Source organism: Mustela nivalis (assembly GCF_964662115.1).
Source record: "Mustela nivalis genome assembly, contig: HAP1_SCAFFOLD_2829, whole genome shotgun sequence".
Classification (NCBI taxonomy): domain Eukaryota; kingdom Metazoa; phylum Chordata; class Mammalia; order Carnivora; family Mustelidae; genus Mustela; species Mustela nivalis.
The window spans coordinates 21582-42395 of NW_028133836.1; the positions used below are offsets into that span (position 1 = coordinate 21582).

The 20814-nt window shown below is 54.7% G+C and overlaps 4 protein-coding genes and 1 long non-coding RNA gene across 5 annotated transcripts; 1 reads left to right on the top strand and 4 right to left on the bottom strand.

Annotated features, from left to right (window-relative positions):
* Nucleotides 1-6155: 6155 nt before the first annotated feature.
* RNASEH2A (ribonuclease H2 subunit A) lies at nucleotides 6156-11028 on the bottom strand. The gene is made up of 8 exons (XM_082751284.1): nucleotides 10896-11028; nucleotides 10634-10705; nucleotides 10393-10519; nucleotides 10202-10289; nucleotides 7787-7924; nucleotides 7593-7680; nucleotides 6490-6613; nucleotides 6156-6372 (listed from the first exon to the last, which is right to left on the bottom strand). The coding sequence occupies exons 1-8, from the start codon at nucleotides 11020-11022 to the stop codon at nucleotides 6237-6239; spliced, it is 900 nt and encodes a 299-aa protein (XP_082607410.1). The 5' UTR covers nucleotides 11023-11028; the 3' UTR covers nucleotides 6156-6236.
* On the bottom strand, nucleotides 6156-13505 carry THSD8 (thrombospondin type 1 domain containing 8; the record flags this gene model as incomplete). The annotated part of the gene is made up of 9 exons (XM_082751286.1): nucleotides 6156-6372; nucleotides 6490-6613; nucleotides 7593-7680; nucleotides 7787-7924; nucleotides 10202-10289; nucleotides 10393-10519; nucleotides 10634-10705; nucleotides 12016-12221; nucleotides 13355-13505. The coding sequence occupies 2 exons, from the start codon at nucleotides 13503-13505 to the stop codon at nucleotides 12022-12024; spliced, it is 351 nt and encodes a 116-aa protein (XP_082607412.1). The 3' UTR covers nucleotides 6156-6372; nucleotides 6490-6613; nucleotides 7593-7680; nucleotides 7787-7924; nucleotides 10202-10289; nucleotides 10393-10519; nucleotides 10634-10705; nucleotides 12016-12021.
* A 144-nt stretch (nucleotides 13506-13649) lies between these two features.
* On the top strand, nucleotides 13650-16818 carry PRDX2 (peroxiredoxin 2). The gene is made up of 6 exons (XM_082751285.1): nucleotides 13650-13842; nucleotides 14317-14428; nucleotides 14534-14687; nucleotides 15290-15412; nucleotides 15581-15711; nucleotides 16494-16818. Exons 2-6 carry the CDS (start codon nucleotides 14326-14328, stop codon nucleotides 16577-16579), a joined length of 597 nt encoding a protein of 198 aa, XP_082607411.1. The 5' UTR covers nucleotides 13650-13842; nucleotides 14317-14325; the 3' UTR covers nucleotides 16580-16818.
* Nucleotides 16819-17521: 703 nt separating this feature from the next.
* Nucleotides 17522-18139, bottom strand: LOC309858576. Its single transcript, XR_014308254.1, has 3 exons — nucleotides 17846-18139; nucleotides 17595-17723; nucleotides 17522-17560 (listed from the first exon to the last, which is right to left on the bottom strand). It is a non-coding gene; the product is annotated as an uncharacterized lncRNA (long non-coding RNA).
* A 725-nt stretch (nucleotides 18140-18864) lies between these two features.
* JUNB (JunB proto-oncogene, AP-1 transcription factor subunit) lies at nucleotides 18865-20808 on the bottom strand. Its single transcript, XM_082751283.1, has one exon. The coding sequence runs from the start codon at nucleotides 20404-20406 to the stop codon at nucleotides 19363-19365; it is 1044 nt and encodes a 347-aa protein (XP_082607409.1). The 5' UTR covers nucleotides 20407-20808; the 3' UTR covers nucleotides 18865-19362.
* Nucleotides 20809-20814: the final 6 nt, after the last annotated feature.

The window sequence follows — 20814 nt, forward strand, 5'->3', positions numbered from 1 at the left end:
AGGGAAACAGGGGCAAGGTGCCTTTAAGTTCTATTCAATAGAATAATATTGATGGTTGGCTCCTGTACCCAGACACAGAATGGATCAGGTCCATTCTCTGTCCTCAGGTAAGGTGGAAATGCGTAAGAGAAGAGCCTCACTGGGAGAATAGCAGAGAGACAAACTCTCAACTGCAAGAGACAAACTCAGTTCAAAGCACCTTTAGCCATCAGTGAGAAGTTTCAGGAATGGCTATATCTAGGTCCTTAAATGATGTTAGGAATCTACTTGTATCTTTCTCTCTCTCTCTTTTTAAAAGATTTTATTTCTTTATTTGACAGACAGAGATCACAAGTAGGCAGAGAGGAAGGCAGGGTGAGGAAGGGGGAAGCAGGCTTCCCGCTGAGCAGAGAGCCCGATGTGGGGCTCAATCCCAGAACCTTGAGATCATGACCTGAGTCAAAGGCAGAGGCTTAAGCCACTGGGCCACCCAGGCACCCTTTATCTTTCTCTTGACTATACTTCTGGACAGGATCTCCTCGCAACAGCAAAGATGGGACCAGCAACTACATGATTCCGTGGTTAAAATAGGCCTATTTCTCTGTAAAGCCAGCAACATTTCCAGTGCTGGCACTCAGTGACCCTGCCTCAGCATGAGCTCATCACCAAACCAATCACTGTCCCCAGAGGAATGCTGTGCTCTCGCTGGCCTGATGTGGGTTATGGGCTTGTGCCTGAAGGCCCAAAGTAGGGTCAGTTCCATCTGAACTGCATGGACTTAGGATGGTGGAGAGCCACTCCCAAAGGAAAATCAGGTGCTGGGACCCGAAGGGAAAGGAGTGCTGGGGAGGGAATCAAGATATATGGGCCAGAGAGAGGTGGCTATGACCTGACTCTGAAGTAGGTCCACCTGGGTTCACATCCCAGTTCTACCAGTTACTCATGCCACAACTTTGTGAATGTTCCCCAGTCACTCTGTTTCTTTATCAAATGGGGAGAATCATTCCTTTCCTAGGGTTGTTAGGATTAAATTAATTAAATTAAAATTAATTAAATGAGCGAATGCAAATTGTTCTGGTTATACATTGCTGTGTAGCAACTCCAAACTTAGTGGTAGAAAACAACAATCATTCTTTCTGGTTTTTTTTTTTTTAAGATTTTATTTATTTATTTGACAGAGATCACAAGGAGGCAGAGAGGCAGGCAAAGACAGAAGGGGAAGCAGAGAGAGAGGCAGGCAGAGAGAGAGGGGGAGGCTTATCTACTTTCTTCCTTGAATGCTTATCCTTGTCACAATAATAGAGGATATAGCAGCAAGAGTGATAACAGATGATGTCTACATTTATTGAGTATTAATTATGTGCCAGGCGCTTCCTAAATATTTTATGTGACCTCCCTCCCATGAGGAGGTGGAGTCTAGATGCTTCCCCTTAAATACAAGCCGGCTCTAGTGACAGACACATCAGCAAACAGAGAGGGCAGACGATGCTGGTTTCCAAGGCTAGGGAGTCAGAGAGGAGACTGCTTCAACCAGTCTTGGAACTCTTGTCCTTGGAGCCCAGATGCCATACTATGCGGAAGCCCAAGCCACAGGGACAGGCAACGTGTAGCAATTCTGGTCAGTAGCCCCAGCTGAGGTTCAAGGGAAGAGTCAGTGCCAACCACTGGATGTGTGAATGAAGACGCCTTTAAGTGGATTCCTAGCCCCAGCCAGCATTTAGGTGAACCAGAACCATCCTCAGAACTCAGAAAGAGGGGCACCTGGGTGGCTCAGTGGGTTAAACCTTGGCCTTCGGTTCAGGTCATGATCTCAGGGTCCTGGATCGAGCCCCAAATCGGGCTCTCTGCTCAGCGGGGAGCCTACTTCTCCTTCTCACTCTGACGCTCCCCCTGCTTGTGCTTTCTCGTTCTCTGGCAAAATAAAATCTTTCAAAAAAAAAAATCACATTTGCAAATTACATCTTTAGGTTGCTGACTAGCTTCTGCTTATGGCCAGCTGTGAAGAAAGGGGGAGAGTTGATCTTGTTCTGGTAAATTCCACCAGCAGTCAGAAGAGCCTATAAATTCAAAATAAACTGTAATTATAACAATTTGGGAGGGGAAAAAAAATGGAAATCCAAAACTGAAAGCCCAAATGTGTGAAAGCATACATTTACAAATTTACAGCACGGAAAAGGACAGGGCAGAATTATTAATGGACTCTGGATGGGTAAACATTTTGCAACTGCAGTGATAATCAGAGGCTGTGGCTTGAATAGAAGGATCCCCTCAGGTGGGAAAACAGGGAGGCCACAGTCCCCCCCCCCTCAAGGTTTGCCTTCACTATCCCCACCCTCAGGCGAGCCCTCTTCCCCCTCCTGCTCTGTTCCACCCCCTCACCCTTCAGATCTCCGCCATTCAGCTCCTCGGGCTTTGGAAGTCAGGGCTGCCATCCCCACCATGCACTCAAGGTCCCCTGGACCTCGGTGCATACTCAGAGACCTTTTGTAGCTGGGTCAGTGCTGGCTTCCTGGTGACCAGCACGGGACCTCCATGGAGTGGAGAGGGAACCAGTTATGGGGCTGAATTGTATCCCACTCCCCAAATTCATGTCCTAACCCCAGTACCCCAGAATGTGATTATATTTGGATAGAGTCTTTAAAGAGTAATTAAAGTAAACTCACGTCATACCGATGGGCCATAATCCAATTACTGGAGTCCTTAAAAGAGATTAGGGGCACCGTAGGAGATTCAGTCGGTTAAGCCTCTGCCTTCAGCTCAGGTCATGATCTCAGGGTCCTGGGATCGAGCCCCATGTTGGGCTCCCTGCTCAGCGGGGAACCTGCTTCTCCCTCTCCCTGTGCCCCTCCCCACCACTCATGCTCTCTCTCTCAAATAAAGAAGGAGGAGGAGAAAGAGAAGTGGACACAGACATGTACAAAGGAAAGATCTTGTGAAACACAGGGAGATGGCCATCTACAAACCAAGGGAAAAGGCCTCAGAAGGAATCAACCCTGAGATGCCTCGGTTAAGTATCTGCCTTCAGCTCAGGTCATGATCCTGGGGTCCTGGGATCAAGCTCCGTATTGGGCTCCTTGCTCAGCAGGGAGTCTGCTTCTCCCCTTCCCTCCTGTTCGTGCTCTCCTCGCTACGTCTCAAATAAACCTTTTTTTTTTTTTAGATTTTATTTATTTATTTATTTGACAGAGGGAGATCACAAGTGGACAGAGAGGCAGGCAGAGAGAGAGAGAGGAGGAAGCAGGCTCCCTGCTGAGCAGAGAACCTGATGCGGGACTCGATCCCAGGACCCTGGGATCAAGACCTGAGCCGAAGTCAGGGGCTTAACCCACTGAGCCACCCAGGAGCCCAATAAATACTCTTAAAAAAAAAAAAATGAGGGAATGAAGTGGTGGTGGTGGGGCTACTGGGTCTCTTCCACCTCCAGGTACCAGTCCTTTTTTTTTTTTTTAAGATTATTTACTTGTCAGAGAGATAGAGAACACAAGCAGGGGGAGCTGCAGGCAGAGGAAGAAGCAGGCTCCCCACTGAGCCAGGAGCCGAATTCAGGACTGGATCCCAGGTACCTGGGATCATGACCTGAGCCAAAGGCAGAAGTTTAACCAACTGAGCCACCCAGGCATCCCTCCTAGATACCAGTTCTTAACTGGTTCTTTTTACCCCAGATATTCCATTCCCCCTAACAGGGATGCTTTGGGCATAGATATGTCCTACTTTCAGCCAGGAAGTGACAGGGCAGCTGTTTGGAGGTAAGGCCTTTGGAGGTTGAGATGTGATGTCTGGAACTGTGGCAGCCATAGTAGGCCCATGAGAGGCAAAAAACACCAAAGATGGCAAAATAGAAGATGAGTTTGTTTGTTTTTTTAAGATTTTATTTATTTATTTGACAGACAGCACAAGTAGGCAGAGAGGTAGTCAGAGAGAGAGGAGGAAGCAGGCTGCCTGCTGAGCAGAGAACCTGATGTGGGACTCGATCCCAGGACCCTAAGATCATGACCTGAGCCAAAGGCAGAGGCTTTGACCCACTGAGCCAGCCAGGTGCCCCCCCCCCTTTTTGAAGATTTTATTTATTTGAGAGAGAGAGAGCACAAGCAGGGTAAACAGCAGAGAGAAGAGAAGCAGACTCCCTGCTGAGCCAGAAGCCCAACACAGGGCTTGATCCCAGAACTCTGTGATCATGACCTGAGCCGAAGGCAGATGCCTAACTGACTGAGTCACACAGGCGCCCCTAGGTGAATTTAAAAAATAGTGTCCTTGGGGCGCCTGGGTGGCTCAGTGGGTGAAAGCCTCTGCCTTCAACTCAGGTCATGATCTCAGGGTCCTGGGATCGAGCCCCACATCAGGCTCTCTGCTCAGCAGGGAGTCTACCCCCCCCCCACGCCTGCATATGATCGCCCTCTGTCAAATAAAATCTTTAAAAAAAATAAAATAAAAAAATAAAAAATAGTGTCCTTGAGGGGTACCTGGGTGGCTCACGCATCCAACTCTTGATTTTGGCTCAGGTCATGGGCTTGGGGTCATGGGATCGAGCCCCACATCAGGTACAGTGCTCAGTGCAGAGTCTGCTTGGGATTCTTTCTCTCCTTCTCCCTCTGCCCCCTTCCTCCTCACATGTACTCTTTAAAATAAAAAAAATAAACATCTTAAAAAAAAATGGTGTTCCTGATGTTGTAGAGCCCCCTGACTTCCGAGCTTCTCATGGAGTGAGATAAACCTGTCTTGCTACTGGCAAGGCTGTGTGCGAAGTAAGTGCTTACTTACATTGCCAACAGGTGCAAGTCTTCACAAGACAGGAATTCGCTAATATCTCTCCGAATTACAAATAACACAGATTCTCTAACCCAGCAAGCCCACCCCTGGGAATTTTACCCTACAGACAAAACTATATGAGAAATGATGGCCCACCCTGGTCCTTCTCCGCTGTACATGTCTAAGAGAAGCCGGGCAACAACTCACTGTCTCTTAAGCATTAAATAAATCACAGGACAGTCACGCCAAGGACTCTGTAGCGAAAAGGGAATGAGGAACGTTTTTAGGCATGTTTGGAATTATCTCCGAGACAGACGTGGTGAAGAGTACTGAATGCGTGCTACCTGGGCTAGAGTGTTTGCATTCGTAAAACAACAACAAACTTAGGGAAGTAACTGCACATCTATCTTGTAACACACCAGGCTATCTCCAGAAGGACAAAAGGTACCTGCTGTGGCCTGAATGCGTGTTCCCCAAAATTCAGGTTGGTATCCTAATTCCCACAGATAATGGTATTAAGAGGTGATTAGGTCAAGAAGGGGATTAGTGCTCTTATAATCGGAGGTTCCCCGCCCCTTCCAGCACCTGACAACACAGTGAGAAGCCCGTAGTCTACAGCCTGGAAAAGGGTCCTCAGCAGAACTTGACCCTGCAGAAACCGTGATCTTAGACTTCCGGCCTCCCGTTGTTTATAAACCCCCCAGCTGCGGTATTTTGTCAAAGCACCCGAATAGACTGAGATGCCTTGGTAAGCCCACCAGAAATCTGCAGGACAAGGTGGGAGGGAGGATTTTCACTGTGTTCTCTCCTCATTCTGCATCCTACAAATATATTATCCATTTAAAAAATAAAATAGGGCGGCCCCTGGGTGGCTCAGTGGGTTAAAGCCTCTGCCTTCGGCTCAGGTCATGATCCCAGGGTCCTGGGATCGAGCCCTGCATCGGGCTCTCTGCTCAGCAGGGAGCCTGCTTCCCTCTCTCTGCCTGCTTCTCTGCCTACCTGTGATTTCTGTCTGTCAAATAAATAAATAAAACCTTAAAAAATAAAATAAAATAGGGATCCCTGGGTGGCACAGTTGGTTAAAGGTCCAACTTCTGGCTTTGGCTCAGGTTGTGATCTCAGGGCTTGTGTGATCAAGCCCCGTGTCGGGCTCCACGCTCAGCATCAAAGTCCCCTTGACAATCTTTCTCCATCTCCCTCTGCCTCTCCCCGCCCTCGCTCCACATACCCACGTGCTGTCTCTCTCTCTCTCAAATAGATAAATCTTTTTTTTTTTCCCAAATAGATAAATCTTAAAAAAAGAAATAAAAAATAAAATCAATCAGCCAGGGCCCATCATGTTTATGTTCCAGAAGTCTGTGCCTGAGTCCAGCCGCCGAGCACACTCCCAACCTGTTGTTTCCACCGCAGAGTACAACCCAATACCAAGCTTTCCGTAAAGAACTTTAATCACAAATGGGGCAGGGGTGGGCTGGGGTGGGGGCGCGTATCAAGGGAGAACAGGCTGGCTCCTAGAGAGTGGAGGCGGACTCCAGGCCTCGCTCCTGGAAGTACCGGTGTGGGAGGCGCGGCAGGGTTTGGGGGCTTTTGCTGAAGTAGGACATGATCCTTCCCGGTCCTTCCTGATCCCCCGACGGCGAGTCCTCCCTGTGGGAGAAGGGGTGACACTGGCCACTTCGAAGTGTGGGAAGAGGGGGAATTCCCGGTGGGAGCTGAGCCCTGGCCTCCCTCCCGCTTTTGTCACAGCCCCTGCAGGACACCCACCACAAAACGCCTTCGGCCTCTGTCTCCAGGATGCTCTGGGCTGTGCGCCAGCTGAACCGGACAAACTGGGGGAAGCCGAACACAGGCTCCACGTGCTTCCTCAACCACGCTTTTGTCTTGGGATCTGAGGGACAGGAAGGGTGGGGTGGGCAGCGGCAATGGCCCTTGAGCCCGGACGCAATGTCCGAGTTCCTTGGCCTGGCATCTGAGGTCCCACTACCTCAGCTCAGGCCGCCAGAGTACTGGAGGCCTCTCCCACTGTTCAAGACCCATTCCTGCCTCAGAACCTTTGTGTGGGAAACTGCCCGACTCTACCCGCCAACGGGTGCTCGAGGTAGTTGAGGGAGACTGCCTCTGAGACATCCCTTCATCCTGATCAAGGACAATGGTCATTAAATGAGCATCTGTGGACCATGGTGTTAATGGCCGTCATCCTCCCAAAACGGGGACCTCAGTGGGGACAGTGAGGTCCTTGTTTATCTTGTTCATGGCTCCATCCCAAGGGCTCAGACACATACCAGGCGCTCAGTAAGCACTGACTGTGGCCCAGGCTGTCTTTGGCCTGGACCTGGTTTCCTTACTTTGGCCTTACCTAAGTTCCAGTCACAGACTTGCCATGTCTCCCCACCCAACTGCCCATCCCTCCCTGGGCCTCAGAAGGACCAGAGGCCTCCCTGAACTCAACCACTGATTCTTAAAATCTACTCAAGGCAGGGAGATGGGCACAAGATCACCTACCATACAGGTGAGGAGAGTGAGCCTCATAACTGGGAAGAAAACACTACATTTAAGCCAGATTTAACTGGACATGGGCTGACACCCCTCGCTCCTGCCCCTTTCCTCTTAACAAATAGACAGATGCCCACTAAGGGTGTCAGGCCCTCAGTAGAGCGCCAGAGAGACAGGCGGGAGAACTGAGCCTGCCCGCTGGAACCAGCTCTGCTCCAGGCTGGCCATCAGCAAGTGGCTCCCATCTGAGCCTTGGGCTCCTCCACTGTGCAGCAGAAGGAGCGCAACATGGAAAACTGTAGAAGAGTGCTCAACCCTGCCCCGTCAGTGTTGCTGCCACTACCACTGTCTCAAGGCAGCTGTCATCTGCTCACCATTGGGGTAACCGGAGCCATAATCCGCATCCAGGCCCTGGAGATCTTCCACAAAGTGCCAGTTCTTTACAGCCTGGTCTCGGGCTACCTGTGGGCAAGATAAAAACTTGGGATCTCCCTCCCCGCAAAGCAGGCACGCCTGCCCTCTGCCCAGGGAGACGCTAGGAATGGGCTGCGGCCAATAGGAGCCTAACCTTGGCGCAGATACTAGCAGCACTGACCACAGGGTAGAGGGCATCCGCCTTGGCCTTGACTGTCACCTCAATGCCAGGAAAGTGCTGCTGCAGCTGCTCCTGGTAAGTTTCTGGCGGCCCTACTGTGTCCACAAATACCTGCCGTGGTGACAGAAACGTATCCGGTCAACAAACATCTGGAAAAACAGCTGTGTAAGTGATCCAGCCTCACAGCATTTATACTGGCTGCTCCTGTGCCTGGAATATTCTTCTCTCAGCTCATCCCCAGGCTGTAGCCCTCTCAGGTATCTCTGCTCAGAAGTCCCCTCCAGGGGCACCTGGCTGGCTCAGTTGGCAGAACATGTGACTCTTATCTTGAGATCGTGACCTTGAATCCCACATCGGGTGCAGAGATTATTTTTTTTTTAAAGAGTCTATTTATTTAGGGGCGCCTGGGTGGCTCGGTGGCTTGAGCCTCTGCCTTTGGCTCGGGTCGTGATCTCGGGGTCCTGGGATCGAGCCCCGCATCAGGCTCTCTGCTCAGCGAGTAGCCTGCTTCCCCTCCTCTGCCTGCCTCTCTGCCTACTTGTGCTATCTCTCTCTGTCAGATAAATAAATAAATAAATAAATAAATAAATAAAAATTATTTTTTAAAAAATTCTATTTATTGCGGCACCTGGGTGGCTCAGTGGGTTAAAGCCTCTGGCTTCTACTCAGGTCATAATCCCAGGGTCCTGGGATCGAGCCCCACATCGGGCTCTCTGCTCAGCAGTGAGCCTGCTTCCCTTTCTCTCTCTCGGCCTGCCTCTCTGCCTACTTGTGATCTCTGTCTGTTAAATAAATAAATAAAATCTTTAAAAAAAAAAAATTCTATTTATTTATTTGCGTATGAAAGAGAGAGAGAGAAACAGGCAGAGCGAGAAGCAGGCTCCCTGTTGAGCAGGGACCCAATCCCAGGATCCTGGGATCATGACCTGAGCTAAAGGCAGATATTTAACCGACTAAGCCATACAGGCACTCCCCAGAGATTACTTAAAAAAAAAAAAAATAAAGTCCTGGGGCACTTGGGTGGCTGGGATCGAGCCCCACATTGGGCTCTCTGCTCAGCATGGAGCCTGCTTCCCTCTCTCTCTGCCTACTTGTGATCTCTGTCTGTCAAATAAATAATAAATAAAATCCTTAAAAAAAAATATTCCCTTCCAAAAGAGGCTTCCTAATCACGCTGAACCCATTCTACACACTCGCTGAGCACCTAATGCATACTGGCTACACCAGATGCCAGGAATATGGCAGTAAACACACCAGGCAAAAATCTGTCTTCATAGAGTGGACACCCTGGTGAGGGCCACAGACAAGAAAAAGGATAAATAGGGGCGCCTCGGTGGCTCAGTGGGTTAAAGCCTCTGCCTTCAGCTCAGGTCATGATCCCAGGGTCCTGGGATTGAGCCCCGCATCGGGCTCTCTGTTCAGTAGAGATCCTGCTTCCTTCTCTCTCTGCCTGCCTCTCTGCCTACTTGTGATCTCTGTCAAATAAATTTTAAAAAATCTTAAAAAAAAAAAAAAGGATAAATAATAAAGGGCAGGGGAGAGTTGGGAAAAATTATCATTTTATTCCTTCTCTACTTATTATTTTTTAATATTTTATTTATTTATTTGACAGAGACCACGAGCAGAAGGCAGAGGCTTAACCCATGGAGCCACCCAGGCACCCCTCTACTTAATTTTTTTTTTAAGTAAGATCTACGTACAACTCGGGGCTTGAACTCATGACCGAGATTGAGAGTCCATGCTCTACTGACTGAGGCAGTCAGGCACCCCAGGAAGGGTTTTCATTTTAAACAGTGGTAGGAGAGATTCAGAGAGTTCACTCTGATGTGGTGACATCTGGATAAAGGCCTGAAAGAGATGAGGGAATGAGTCATGGAGAGATCTCAGAAAGAGGATTCTAGGCAGAAAGAACAGCCAGTGCAAAGGCCCTGGGGTGGGACCATGCCAAAAATGCCTGACAGCTACAGGGAGACCTCAGCTAGAGTAGAAGGATGATATTGGTGATCTCCATTGACTTTATCCTCAGAAACCTTTATTATTTGCTTACCAGCTGACCATCTGTGTCCCCTGACTTGGCCATGAACCCCAAAGGGCAGAGCCCTTGTCTGTCTCCTCCAATACTGCACCATCAGTGCCATGTTTCAGTCCTGGACCTCGGCCATCTCCTCAGCAAAGCCTCCCTTGTTACGTTCCCTATCTCAAGCATATTTATCCTTGTTATTATCTCAAAACAGCCTGTTCTTTGCCGCAGAGTACTGGATGCAATGACAACTTATATTTCACTCTGGTAATTTAATCTCTCTCTCTCTTATGCACTTGACACTGAACTTCCCAGATTTAATTTTACTGGGATCAAAAAATTAAATGTTGAGATCTATTTTAGCTCACCTGGGCAACTTTCACACCCCGATCCAAGGCATACTGCACCAGCCCAATGGCTGTATCATGGGATAGGGAATTCAGGTTGTACTTGACCCTGCAGTGGGAGACAGAACCCAGTCAACCCCGATCCAGATACTGATCCCTTCCAACCCATGTTGGCTGCCCCTCCACCCAGGCCCCTCCCGGAGGTCCCTCACCGCCCAAGCATGCTGGTAGAGATGAGGTTTGGAGACAGCACGTCCAATGCCCAGCCCACAAAGTCCCCGTCCTCCTCCATTTTCACAAAGAGCCTGTCCCGCTCACTCTCCGATAGGGTCTTTGAGTCTGGGAGGAGGGTTGGGAGAGAAGGGAATCGACTGGTTCTCCCAGCTCCTGTTCTCCCCCTCCAGTCTGCACCCGCCCCGGAACCATCTCCCGAGACTCACACCTCGAGCTCACCTGCCACTTTCAGGGCTTCCAGATCTGCCAGGCGGGACAGGGGGCAGTAACAAATGGCGTAGACCATGGGGCCTGGGGAAGCGGGGATCCAACCAGTGAGCCCGTGAAAACCGCTATCTCTATTCCATTATCACCGCTTTCTTCAGTGCCATCGCCACTATCACCCCCCCTCCCCGGGTACGGTGCAATCCCGGCTTCCGTTCCAGTGCAATCAGCATTCCCTTTATCACGCCCCTCCCCCAGCCCAGCCCCGGGGGCGCACCCAGCACCGGGCCCCGGCCCGCTTCATCGACACCCAGGGCACAGGGCTCCTTGCAGCACACCGCGGGTACAGGCGAGTTCAGGCGACAGCGGCCCGTACTGTCTCTGTCCAGCTCGCTAAGATCCATGCCGCCTTTACCGCCTCCACCAGCAGCAAGAACGAGGTCTGCAGGTTCAGGTCTCGGCGCGCGTTTTCCGCGGGCCCCAAACCGCTCTCGCTCCCGACCAATCGGTGCCGAGGACACGCCGCCGACGCTTCTGCCGCCGTTGAAGTTTGCGCAGGCGCCACTGAAGCTCTTGCCGTACGGCTTCCTGGGAATTGTAGTTCCCAAGGCCGACGGCCCCGCTCTTTGGCGGACCGGGGTGGGCGGGGTCGCTTTCCAAGCTCCGCCCCCGGAGTCCCTGACGCCCCGCCCGTCGGGGCTGGTAGGAGGATAGGGAAATAAAAGGGAAACTGACGCAGACTTTGGAGAACTTGGCCCAGTCAGGGCCTTGAAGGTCAAATACTACTATATTGCCTGACACTGTCAGTGTCTACATCACTGGGTCTCTGTCCATCTGGATGCTGGCTCTTTGTAGTCCCTGTCCCTGCCACTCCACACAGTCTTAGCCCTATCTCTCGGCACCGGGGCCGCCTGGCTCCGGGCACCCACTCTGCTTCCTAACCTCTGACTGGGGCTAAGCCTCCCCCACCCACCCCCTCCCAAATGTGATCCCAAATATCAACAGACTTCTGCTGACAGTCTGTGCCCAACAGGCAGGGCCATTCCCCCCAGTTCAGGGTTCATGTCCCCCAGTTCTCAAGTCTCAGCCGGCTCACGGCCTCAGCCTGTAGGTAGGTCCATGGCCCACATCAGGCTCATACCCCTTTCTCAGGGTCGCAGTCCTTCCATTTCAAATTCCCCCTCCCTGCCCCTCACCACCTTTCTTCCTTTCTCCCCAGATATCAGCGGGGGCTCATTGTTCCTGACTCAGCTCTCCCTTCCCCACCATCTTCTAGCTTCAGCCCCCACCCCCCCCACTCGCGGTCAATCCCTTCTTCTCCCTGCCCACCCTGGGGACTCTCAACTCGGGACTTAACAGCCCGCCCTGGCCCCACCTCCTCTGCGCGAGTCTCTCACCCGGGTTCAGGGCCTCCAGTCGCAGTCGATTGGTTTGCAGGAGGCACAATCCTGTTGCCTGCAGGGCCGCACCTGCACCAGATTCTCGCGGTCCATGAACACAGGGCCAGGCGCGGTGCCCAGGACCTCGCGGCTGCGCTCCTGCTTGCCCAGGTCGCAGAAACAGCGCCACTTTCCCCAAGGGCCAAGGATGGAGTCCTCCACTTCTAGGGATGGAGGGCCAGGTAGGGGGGAATCTACCCCCTTCCCTCCTCTAGGAAGGCAGGAGGATAAAGACACTAACGACATCTCCTGTTCGTTGAGCTCTGCCTTTGTGCCATGCACTCGCCCCCCACAGATGATCTCATTTAATTTCCTCATCATTCCCAGGTGGGGAAACTGAGACCTACAGAAAGCAACCCACCCTTTGAGCTCATACATCTGGTGTGTGACCCAGAGGAATTGCAAACTAACACTTCCTACCTGTGCCAGCCTGTCCATTTGGGAACATGATACAACATCCCTGATGCCCACCATCTGAAGCTGACTCGTGTCTTCGGGGGTGTGATAATGGGCCTGTTAGTAGGCAGAGTGCCCCCTAACCAGCAAGGCTGCCAGGTGGTAAATTAAGTGACATAATTGGCATAATATAATGAAGGTGTGGAAAGCCTCTGGCAATGTGCTAGCATGTAGCACAAAAACAACTACTTTGACCATTTTTCAAGCAGCTACAACCTTCTGAGTGCTGGCGGGGGGGGGGGGGGGCTCTTTACAATGCTCTTCTACGGTCGCCTCTCTATGCCACTAGGAAACGGGTCTTATCCCAACTCTGCAGCTCACAAAGTCCTAACACTTCTCGCCTTACCAAGCCTCAGCCAGACAACACTGGCCTCTTTCTTTTCTTCCGTCCAGCCCTTTGGCTTTGGCACTTGCTGTTCCCATTCCCTGACACACTCTTCCCCCTAAATCTTTGCATTTTTGGCTTTTGCTGGCTTCCTGCTGCACTGGTTAGCCATCCTCTTCAGTCTGCCCTTCTCTGATTTCAGACGCTTACCTGCCCCCTCCTTTCTCCATCTCCACCCTTCCTAGCACACGTGCCTGAGTTTACAGTTGTGTCTGCTTGTCCCCTCTTCCCCTGTAAGAGGCTTCAAGTCAGTCTCTATTTCAATTTACAGATAAGGACACTGAGCCTCAGAGAAAAGTAACCAGCCCAAGGGCGGTGGGCGGGGGGGGGGGGGCACGCCAGTGCGCAGGTGGGGAGAGATGGGAAGTCTGAAGGAGGGGGTCTCTTTGCAGCCAGCTGGCGAAGTGGGACCATGGGGCACCTTTCCGCACCAACACACCGGCGGCGTGCGGTTACCTTTCTCCTGATGCTGCAGCCGCAGCTCCTCCCAGGGATCGCCTCCGCTCTTCTCGCCAAAGTAATGGTAGTCGCGGGAGACCTGGGCAGGGGTCCCCAGCAGCAGGAGAATCAGAAGCGGCAGCAGTAAGTCAGCCGGGCTCCCGGCCATGCCGGACTCCAACCGACCCGGGCGCGCTCCGAGGAGCTCCTCGCGGGGTATGTGGTGCCCGCACTACCCCCACCAGCGGTGGCAGTGGTCGGGGCCCACGGCTCCGCGACTCCTCCCGCCGCTTGCAGGCGCGTGGACCCGGCCGCTTCGCTCCCCAACCCCCCTCCCGCGGTTGCAGTGGACCCGACCGCTCCACTCGTCCGCCCACCCCCCCCCCCGCCCTATGCGTCATGGTTCGGGCCGCGCATAAAAGGCACCCAGGCCCAGGGCGCGCTCGGTGCTGAGAACGCGTGTTCGCGCGTCTGCTAGTCTGTGCGTGCCGCCCTTGCCCACGCAGGTATGGACACCTGGAGGGCACCGGGCTCTGGGGAGCCCCCGCAGAGCAGCTCCGGACGGGTCCAGACCTCAGTGCTGCAGCTTTTGTTTTCCGCTCGCTTTAGTGGCCGCCTTTGTCCTTGCAGGGGGAAACCGAGGCCTTGGCCTTGCATTACAGGCCGCATCGCCGAGCTCCCGCCCCCTGCTCGCGGGGTCTCCACCTGGAGCGGTGGGCTAGCGCCTGGGCGCTCAGGCCGACACGCTAATGGGGGGCCCCTGGCGGTTGCAGCCGGGCCGCTTTTGCCGGTCAGGGGGGCGGGTCTCCTGCGGTCTCAAGGCCGCGCAGGCCATGTACCCCGGAGGGTGCGGGTAGTGCTGCGGCTTCTGCCTCCCATTCGATAACGGAGCCCAGCACGCAGCGTGACCTTGGGAAGGGAGGACAAAGGGTCTTCCTCGGGTGCACTGACCGGGCCGGGGGGGGGGGGGGGTTTCTCAGCTTTCAGTCATGGCCTCTGGCAAGGCGCACATCGGAAAGCCCGCCCCGCCCTTCCAAGCCACCGCCGTGGTGGACGGCGCCTTCAAGGAGGTGAAGCTTTGCGACTACAAAGGTGAGGGCGGTCGAGAGTGGGCCCAGGTGGGGGTGGGGCCCAGGTGGGGGTGGGGCGCAGACAGCAGAGGCCTAACTCCTTGTCTGTTCCCGCTCCCTCCCGCAGGGAAATACCTGGTCCTCTTTTTCTACCCGCTGGACTTCACCTTTGTCTGCCCCACGGAGATCATCGCTTTCAGCGAGCGGGCGGAGGACTTCCGCAAGCTGGGCTGTGAGGTGCTGGGGGTTTCTGTCGACTCTCAGTTCACCCACCTGGCTTGGTATGAGCTAGGACGAGCAGGGAGGGGGGACGGAGCCAAACATCCAACCTCCGGGGGTCCGAGCTGTGTGTTCCTGTGGGTGTTGCTCAACATTTGGGCCTCCCTTTCCCCCATCTCGAAAATAGTAGAATTAAGGACGCCTAAGTCCTTAATGATGATGGCAGTAATTAGCATCTGAAAACTAGTTGCTCGGCCCAGAGACTTGGAGATGCTTTATCTCACTTAGGGCAACACAACCTCCCTTCCAATAACTATTTCAAGAAGGTGGAAACTCCAGTTCTAGACAGTGAAGGGCTGGGCCCCAGGGAACAGAGCTAGAGCGAGGAGGAGGGGGATGCTGAGGCAGGCTTTCTGCCCCAAGATGTGGGAGGCCACCAGCGAATGTGAACGCCCTTTGCTGGACCTGGAGCCTTGGCTGAGTCTTTCCAGCTGTGGGAAAGAACCCCTGTACCCTCTTCAGGGTGCGGTGGGTGGGGAGGCTAGACCCTTATCTCTCAGCTCCAGCACCCCCTCTCCAGCCTTTATCATACCCAGAGCCCCAGGGGGAGGACCCTGCTGTGTCAGGCATCTGGAGGTCCCAGACTGGTCTCTTTCACTCCTAGGATCAACACTCCGAGGAAGGAAGGAGGCTTGGGCCCCCTGAATATTCCCCTGCTGGCTGATGTAACCAGAAATTTATCTGAAGATTATGGTGTGCTGAAGAAAGATGAGGGCATTGCCTACAGGTACCATGGAGCCCCCAGAAAGCCCTCAGTCCTCAGGGTGAGGGGACAACACTTGGGCACTGTTTTCCCTGCCCCCAGCCCCGTGGCCGCCAGGGAGTCGATACTCCCTCCTCCGGCCCTGGCAGTGGGAACTCTCCGCTTCTCACCATGAACACTTAACATCTTCAGGGGCCTCTTTATCATCGATGGCAAGGGTGTCCTTCGCCAGATCACGGTCAATGATTTGCCTGTGGGGCGCTCTGTGGACGAAGTTCTGCGGCTGGTTCAGGCCTTCCAGTACACGGATGAGCATGGGGAAGGTAAGCACACAAATGTTCACCTGTGTTCATATGTGGGTACACCCTCAGCCCTCAGGCAGACACTGCCTGCCTGCCCTGTCCGTTGTGAGGGCCCCAGTTCAGAGCCTTGTCTGCAGGACTTGTCTAGTCTGGAGGGGGAGACACCCCAATATGACGGTGGGGGCTGGGAGGTAACAGATCTATCGAAGGTTATCTGAGAAGTCATGTACCAGGTTGAGCTGGAATAATATTAGTGGAATCAGAGACCTTCTCATGTGCAGGACACAGCCTGATCCCAGGCCCTCCATGTCCAGTGGGTCTGTGACTGAGGGAGAAGCAGTATTAAAGGGGTCAAAAAGTGGGGTGGCGGGGTAGCTCAGTTAAGTGTCTGACTCTTGGTTTCGGCTCAGGTCATGGTCTCAGGGTCCTGGGATCCAGGGATCCTTGTCAGGCTCCACACTCAAACAGGGAGCCTGCTAGAGGATTCTCGCTCTTTCCCCCCTCCCCACACCACCCCCACCCCCGGACTCTCATGCATTGTCTTTCTCTCTCTAATAAATAAATCTTTAAAAAATAGTGTTGGGGAGGTCAAAAAGAAATTGAATTGCCAGCCAGAACATCCCGTATCCAGGCTTAAAGAGCTTCTCCCAATGTGCTGTATGGCCTTGGGGCTGTCCCACTTGGCTCTGGGCTTTTTCTTCTGCCACTCCAGCTCTTGCTTTGCCTCTGTTCATCCCCTCATACTGCCCTACCTCGAAGATGTGGCTCTAGCCTCACATGTGCATCCCTGTGTCTTCCCACAGTCTGTCCTGCTGGCTGGAAGCCAGGCAGTGACACAATCAAGCCTAACGTGGACGACAGCAAGGAATACTTCTCCAAACACAACTAGACTGCAGACAGGTGGAAATCCTGGGCTGTTGGCCTCCACCTGCGCCTCTACCTGGATACCCCATTGCTGACCCAGGAAAGGCCAGATTCGCCCCTTTAAACACCATAGTCCATAACCCTGGAGGGCTTGGCCAGGGCCTTCTCATTCTCCCCGCTGGGAGCTGGTGAATGGTGAGCCCCTCCTTGGACCCATCTAGCTGGGCACAGGCCTAGAGGTGACCAATAAAGTATTAGGACAGACATGAGTTTCTCTCTGTGTGGTCTGTCCTGGTGTCCTTGCTAACTCCGCCCCTTCTCCCTGGAAACATGACCCTGTAGTTACTTATTTTCACCACAAGGTGGGAGTCTTACCTCATGCTCACTGCTTCCTCTTTCTCCTTGGCCAGAGGGTACTGGGGGGTGGGGAGGTAGGCTGTTGGCCCCTTGCTGGGAGCAAGCCCCAGGATGGCCTGTGTCCTAAAACCTGGCCTCGCAGGGCAACATCCACTCTTTGCCATCAGCCAGCCAGTGTTCAAATACCATTCAAGAGCTGTGATTTTTACTGGGTCTGTTCAACAGTCAGATGAGAATAAAGACAACTAACTCAACATCACCATGCACATTAAATGCAACACAGTATGTGAAGCTTGGGGCCCATTTAGTAGTTATTAGGACTGTCCCTGGGTGGTAAGAAGGGAGGGGGGACCCAGTCCTAAGAGCAGAACCAGGAGTGGGAGCTTGAGTTCCGTGTACAGGCCCTGTTGTAAGCTCTGGCCCACTCTAGGCTGGAAGGGTTGCCTACCTGCTCCTGGGGAAGGATGACCGTCAGGCTGGGAGGCAGGTATTAGGAGCCAGAGTGTTCCCAAGAGTGCAGTTTGATGCTGTGCAAGTGGTTTTGCCATTCTGAACCCCCATTTCCTTCCGAAGGATTGCTATTTAGATTATTAATCCTCCAAAACACTCATCTGGGCCTTGGAATTTTATCTACACTCCTTCCCCAAGGCTGTCCATGGATTTCCCTGACCTCATCTACCCACTCTTGATTCACTCGAATCCAGGCACACAATGATTTCTTGCTGTTCTTTAACAGACTGATCTTGCTCTGGCCACAGGAACTTTGCACGTACTGTTTCTCTTGCCCAGAACGTTGTTGTCCCAGAACCTGGCTTTAAAAATGAAAAGTCTCATCATTAAAGGTCCTCGTTGCCAATCCATTCTCCAAAGCAGCTTGCCTCCCCTGCCCCATCAGTACTACTTTGACCTGTTTTTTTCCCTTGCTAGCACTTACCACCATCTCCGAATCATGTTTGTTTATTGTCTGTCTGCCACCGTCCAGGCAGTGTCTCCAAGGTTCATAAATGAATTAATGAATTGTCTGTTCTGCCCACCCCACCCCTGCGGTTTCTCAGCCTGTGTTTTTCTCCGCTGTTCTGGGGGCTTCCAGCTCCAAAGCCAGCTAGACCCCCTACGGGCGTACCAGCAGCCCTCCCACCTTTCCCAGCTGCGGGGGCGGGCGTCCCGCGAGAGGGCGGCGGCGGCGGCGACGGCGCCCGGCCGCCCAAGCAGCCGCCCCGGCAGGACCAGACCTGGCAGTCGCCCTGCTCCCAACCTGGCACCCGGGAGGGGAAATTGGCAGGCGGGCGCCGCCCTTCCTGGCGGGGGTGGGGGGTACCGCGGCGGCAACCAAGGCTGCAGCAACCCCCCGCCCGGGTCAGGTCAGACGGAGCGCGCGTGGGCGCGGCGGAGCCCGGACGCCAACCCGATGGGGCAGTCTCTGGGTTGGCCCCGGGACCCAGGAGCATGGCCCTCCCACCGCGGACGCTCTGGACCCAGGCCTGGGGCTTTCCGGGCCCCGGCAGCCGCCTGCCTGGGAAAATCCCGGCCCCCTTCCCGGCGCCGCAGCCCTGCCCGGCAGAGCGGGGGAGGGGATTCCCGGAATCTGCCCGGAGACCGCCGTCGCGTCACTGGACAGAATCGGCCCATGTAGGGGCAGCGCTTCCGCTGCGTCAGCCGGGAAAGCCCCAGCGCGCGCACCTGGGCGGGGCTGCGCCCGCGCAATGCGCGTCTAGCCCCAGGCATCCTGCCCCCTGGTGATGGGCGGCTGGACAGTGTCCCCGCCCCGGACCTTCCAACCCCAGAGATCAGAGGACAGGAGAAGGATTGGACGCCTGGACTACGAGTGCAGGATGCTTAGGTAGAGCTGGTGAGGAGGATACAGATACCGGACCGAGTCACAAACATGAGTGGGGTGGGGCAGCCCACTATTCTCCCTCCTCCCGCCCGGCTTGGAAAAAAAGACAACAGAAATTAATAAAGAACCATTTTTTTTTTACTTAAATAGATTCAATAAAAAGTCGGAACAACAAACACACACACACACAAACACATCTTAAAATAAACTCTTTAGAGACCAAGTGCGTGTTTCTTATCCACAGTACGGTGCAGAGGGGGAGGGCAGGGGGCGGGGGTCCCTTCCCCAATGTCCCCGCGGGCTTGAGTACCGGGCGGCGGGGCCAGCTCCGCCGCGATCGCCCCCTCCTCCCCTCCCTGTTAAATACACAAATATATTATATTCAATATGAATCGAGTCCGTTTCCAGCAGAAAAAAAAAAAAAAATACAAAAAAAACGTGTTGTAAGGGGGCATGTAAACGTCGAGGTGGAAGGACCGGGCGCAGAGCGGGCGGGCAGGAGTCCAGTGTGGTTTGCGTGCCGCGGGGGGCCGGTGCCCACCGCCTGCCCCCTCGCCCCTTGGGAGGCGTGCGCCCAGTCGTCCAGACTGGGGGAATGTCCGTACGGGGGACGCTCAGAAGGCGTGTCCCTTGACCCCGAGCAGCAGCTGGCAGCCGTTGCTGACGTGGGTCATGACCTTCTGTTTGAGCTGGGCCACCTGCTCCCGGAGGATCCCAGCAGTGTTCGAGAGCCCTGCGTTCTCGGCCTTGAGCGTCTTCACCTTGTCCTCCAGGCGCGCGATGCGCTCCAGCTTCCGCTTCCGGCACTTGGTGGCCGCCAGCCGGTTCCGCAGCCGCTTGCGCTCTACTTTGATGCGCTCCTGGTCTTCCATATTGATGGGGGACACCGGTGGCGTGGCGTCGCGGCTGCGCGCCTCAGGCACCGTCTGCGGTTCCTCCTTGAAGGTGGAGGCTGCTCGGCCCAGGCCCAGTTGCGCCGGGTGGCCGCCAGCGAAGGGTGGTGCGTGTGGGAGGTAGCTGATGGTGGCCGTCGGGTACGAGCTCCCAGTCCCGACGGCGGCCCCGGCGCCTCCAGAGGGCGCAGAGGCTGGGGAATAGCTGCTGAGGTTGGTGTAGACTGGAGGAGGCTCCGGGCCGGCGTAGACGCCCCCGGGCCCAGCCGGGGGCCCCGAGCTGGCGCCCAGGGACACGTTGGGGGGCGTCACGTGGTTCATCTTGTGCAGGTCGTCCAGGGCTTTGACAAAGCCGTCGGCGAAGCCCTCCTGCTCCTCGGTAACACCTCCCCCGGCGCCCCCCGCACCTCCGCCGCTGCCTCCCCCGCGAGGGTAAAAGTACTGTCCCGGAGGCGTGGGTGTCGTCGTGATCACTCCGTTGCTGTTGGGGACGATCAGGCGCTCCAGCTCAGATGAGGCAAGCTTGAGCGATGCGCCTGTGTCCGAACCCTGGCCGGAAAAGTAGCTGCTGCCACCGCTGCCCTCTGGTCCCGGGCCCCGCGCGCCGGGTGCTTTGAGACTTCGGTAGGGGTCGGCCAGGTTGAGCGCCAAGCTGGGTTTCAGGAGTTTGTAGTCGTGTAGAGAAAGGCCGCCCGGAGCCCGGCCGTATCCCGCTGCTGCGTATGAGTCGTCGTGGTAGAAGGGCTGTTCCATTTTAGTGCACATCCGGGCGGCCCAGGCGGTCTGGGGGGGTCCCTGCGGGGCCACCCCGGGCCTCGCTGCGGCGAGCGGCGCTCTGTCCGCGACGGTAGTGGCTGGACCAGGTATCTGGACGCGCGATCCCAGGAGCTGGCACCGACCGGGAGAGGCCAGCCGGCGGCTGTACGCGGAAGCTCCGTGCGGCTCCTCGAGCCCTTCTGCCCTGTCTGGCGTGCTCGCTTTCCTGGTGTCGCTTCCCCCTGCTCCCCGATCCCCGCTGACTCCGATGCTGGCCTGGCCGCGCTCAAGGTCCCGGCAGCTCAGCCTGAGCCACACGCCTTTATACGGCTATTGTCAGCTACGGAAGTGCGCTCCGATTGGTCCTCGCGCGAGCCGGGCCCCCGCGCCCCCCTCCTCCAGCGTGGGGAAGGGGAG

Bases quoted from the DNA above. Each gene is read 5' to 3' on its own strand.
- RNASEH2A (XM_082751284.1), bottom strand. From the start codon at position 11,022: ATGGATCTTAGCGAGCTGGACAGAGACAGTACGGGCCGCTGTCGCCTG. The intron at 10,520-10,633 runs GTGAGCTCGAGG...CCCTCCTCCCAG, and splicing joins GGAAGCCCTGAAAGTGGCAG to ACTCAAAGACCCTATCGGAG. The intron at 10,290-10,392 runs GTGAGGGACCTC...CTCCCACTGCAG, and splicing joins TCTACCAGCATGCTTGGGCG to GGTCAAGTACAACCTGAATT.
- PRDX2 (XM_082751285.1), top strand. From the start codon at position 14,326: ATGGCCTCTGGCAAGGCGCACATCGGAAAGCCCGCCCCGCCCTTCCAA. The intron at 15,413-15,580 runs GTACCATGGAGC...TAACATCTTCAG, and splicing joins GATGAGGGCATTGCCTACAG to GGGCCTCTTTATCATCGATG. The intron at 15,712-16,493 runs GTAAGCACACAA...GTCTTCCCACAG, and splicing joins CACGGATGAGCATGGGGAAG to TCTGTCCTGCTGGCTGGAAG.
- JUNB (XM_082751283.1), bottom strand. From the start codon at position 20,406: ATGTGCACTAAAATGGAACAGCCCTTCTACCACGACGACTCATACGCA.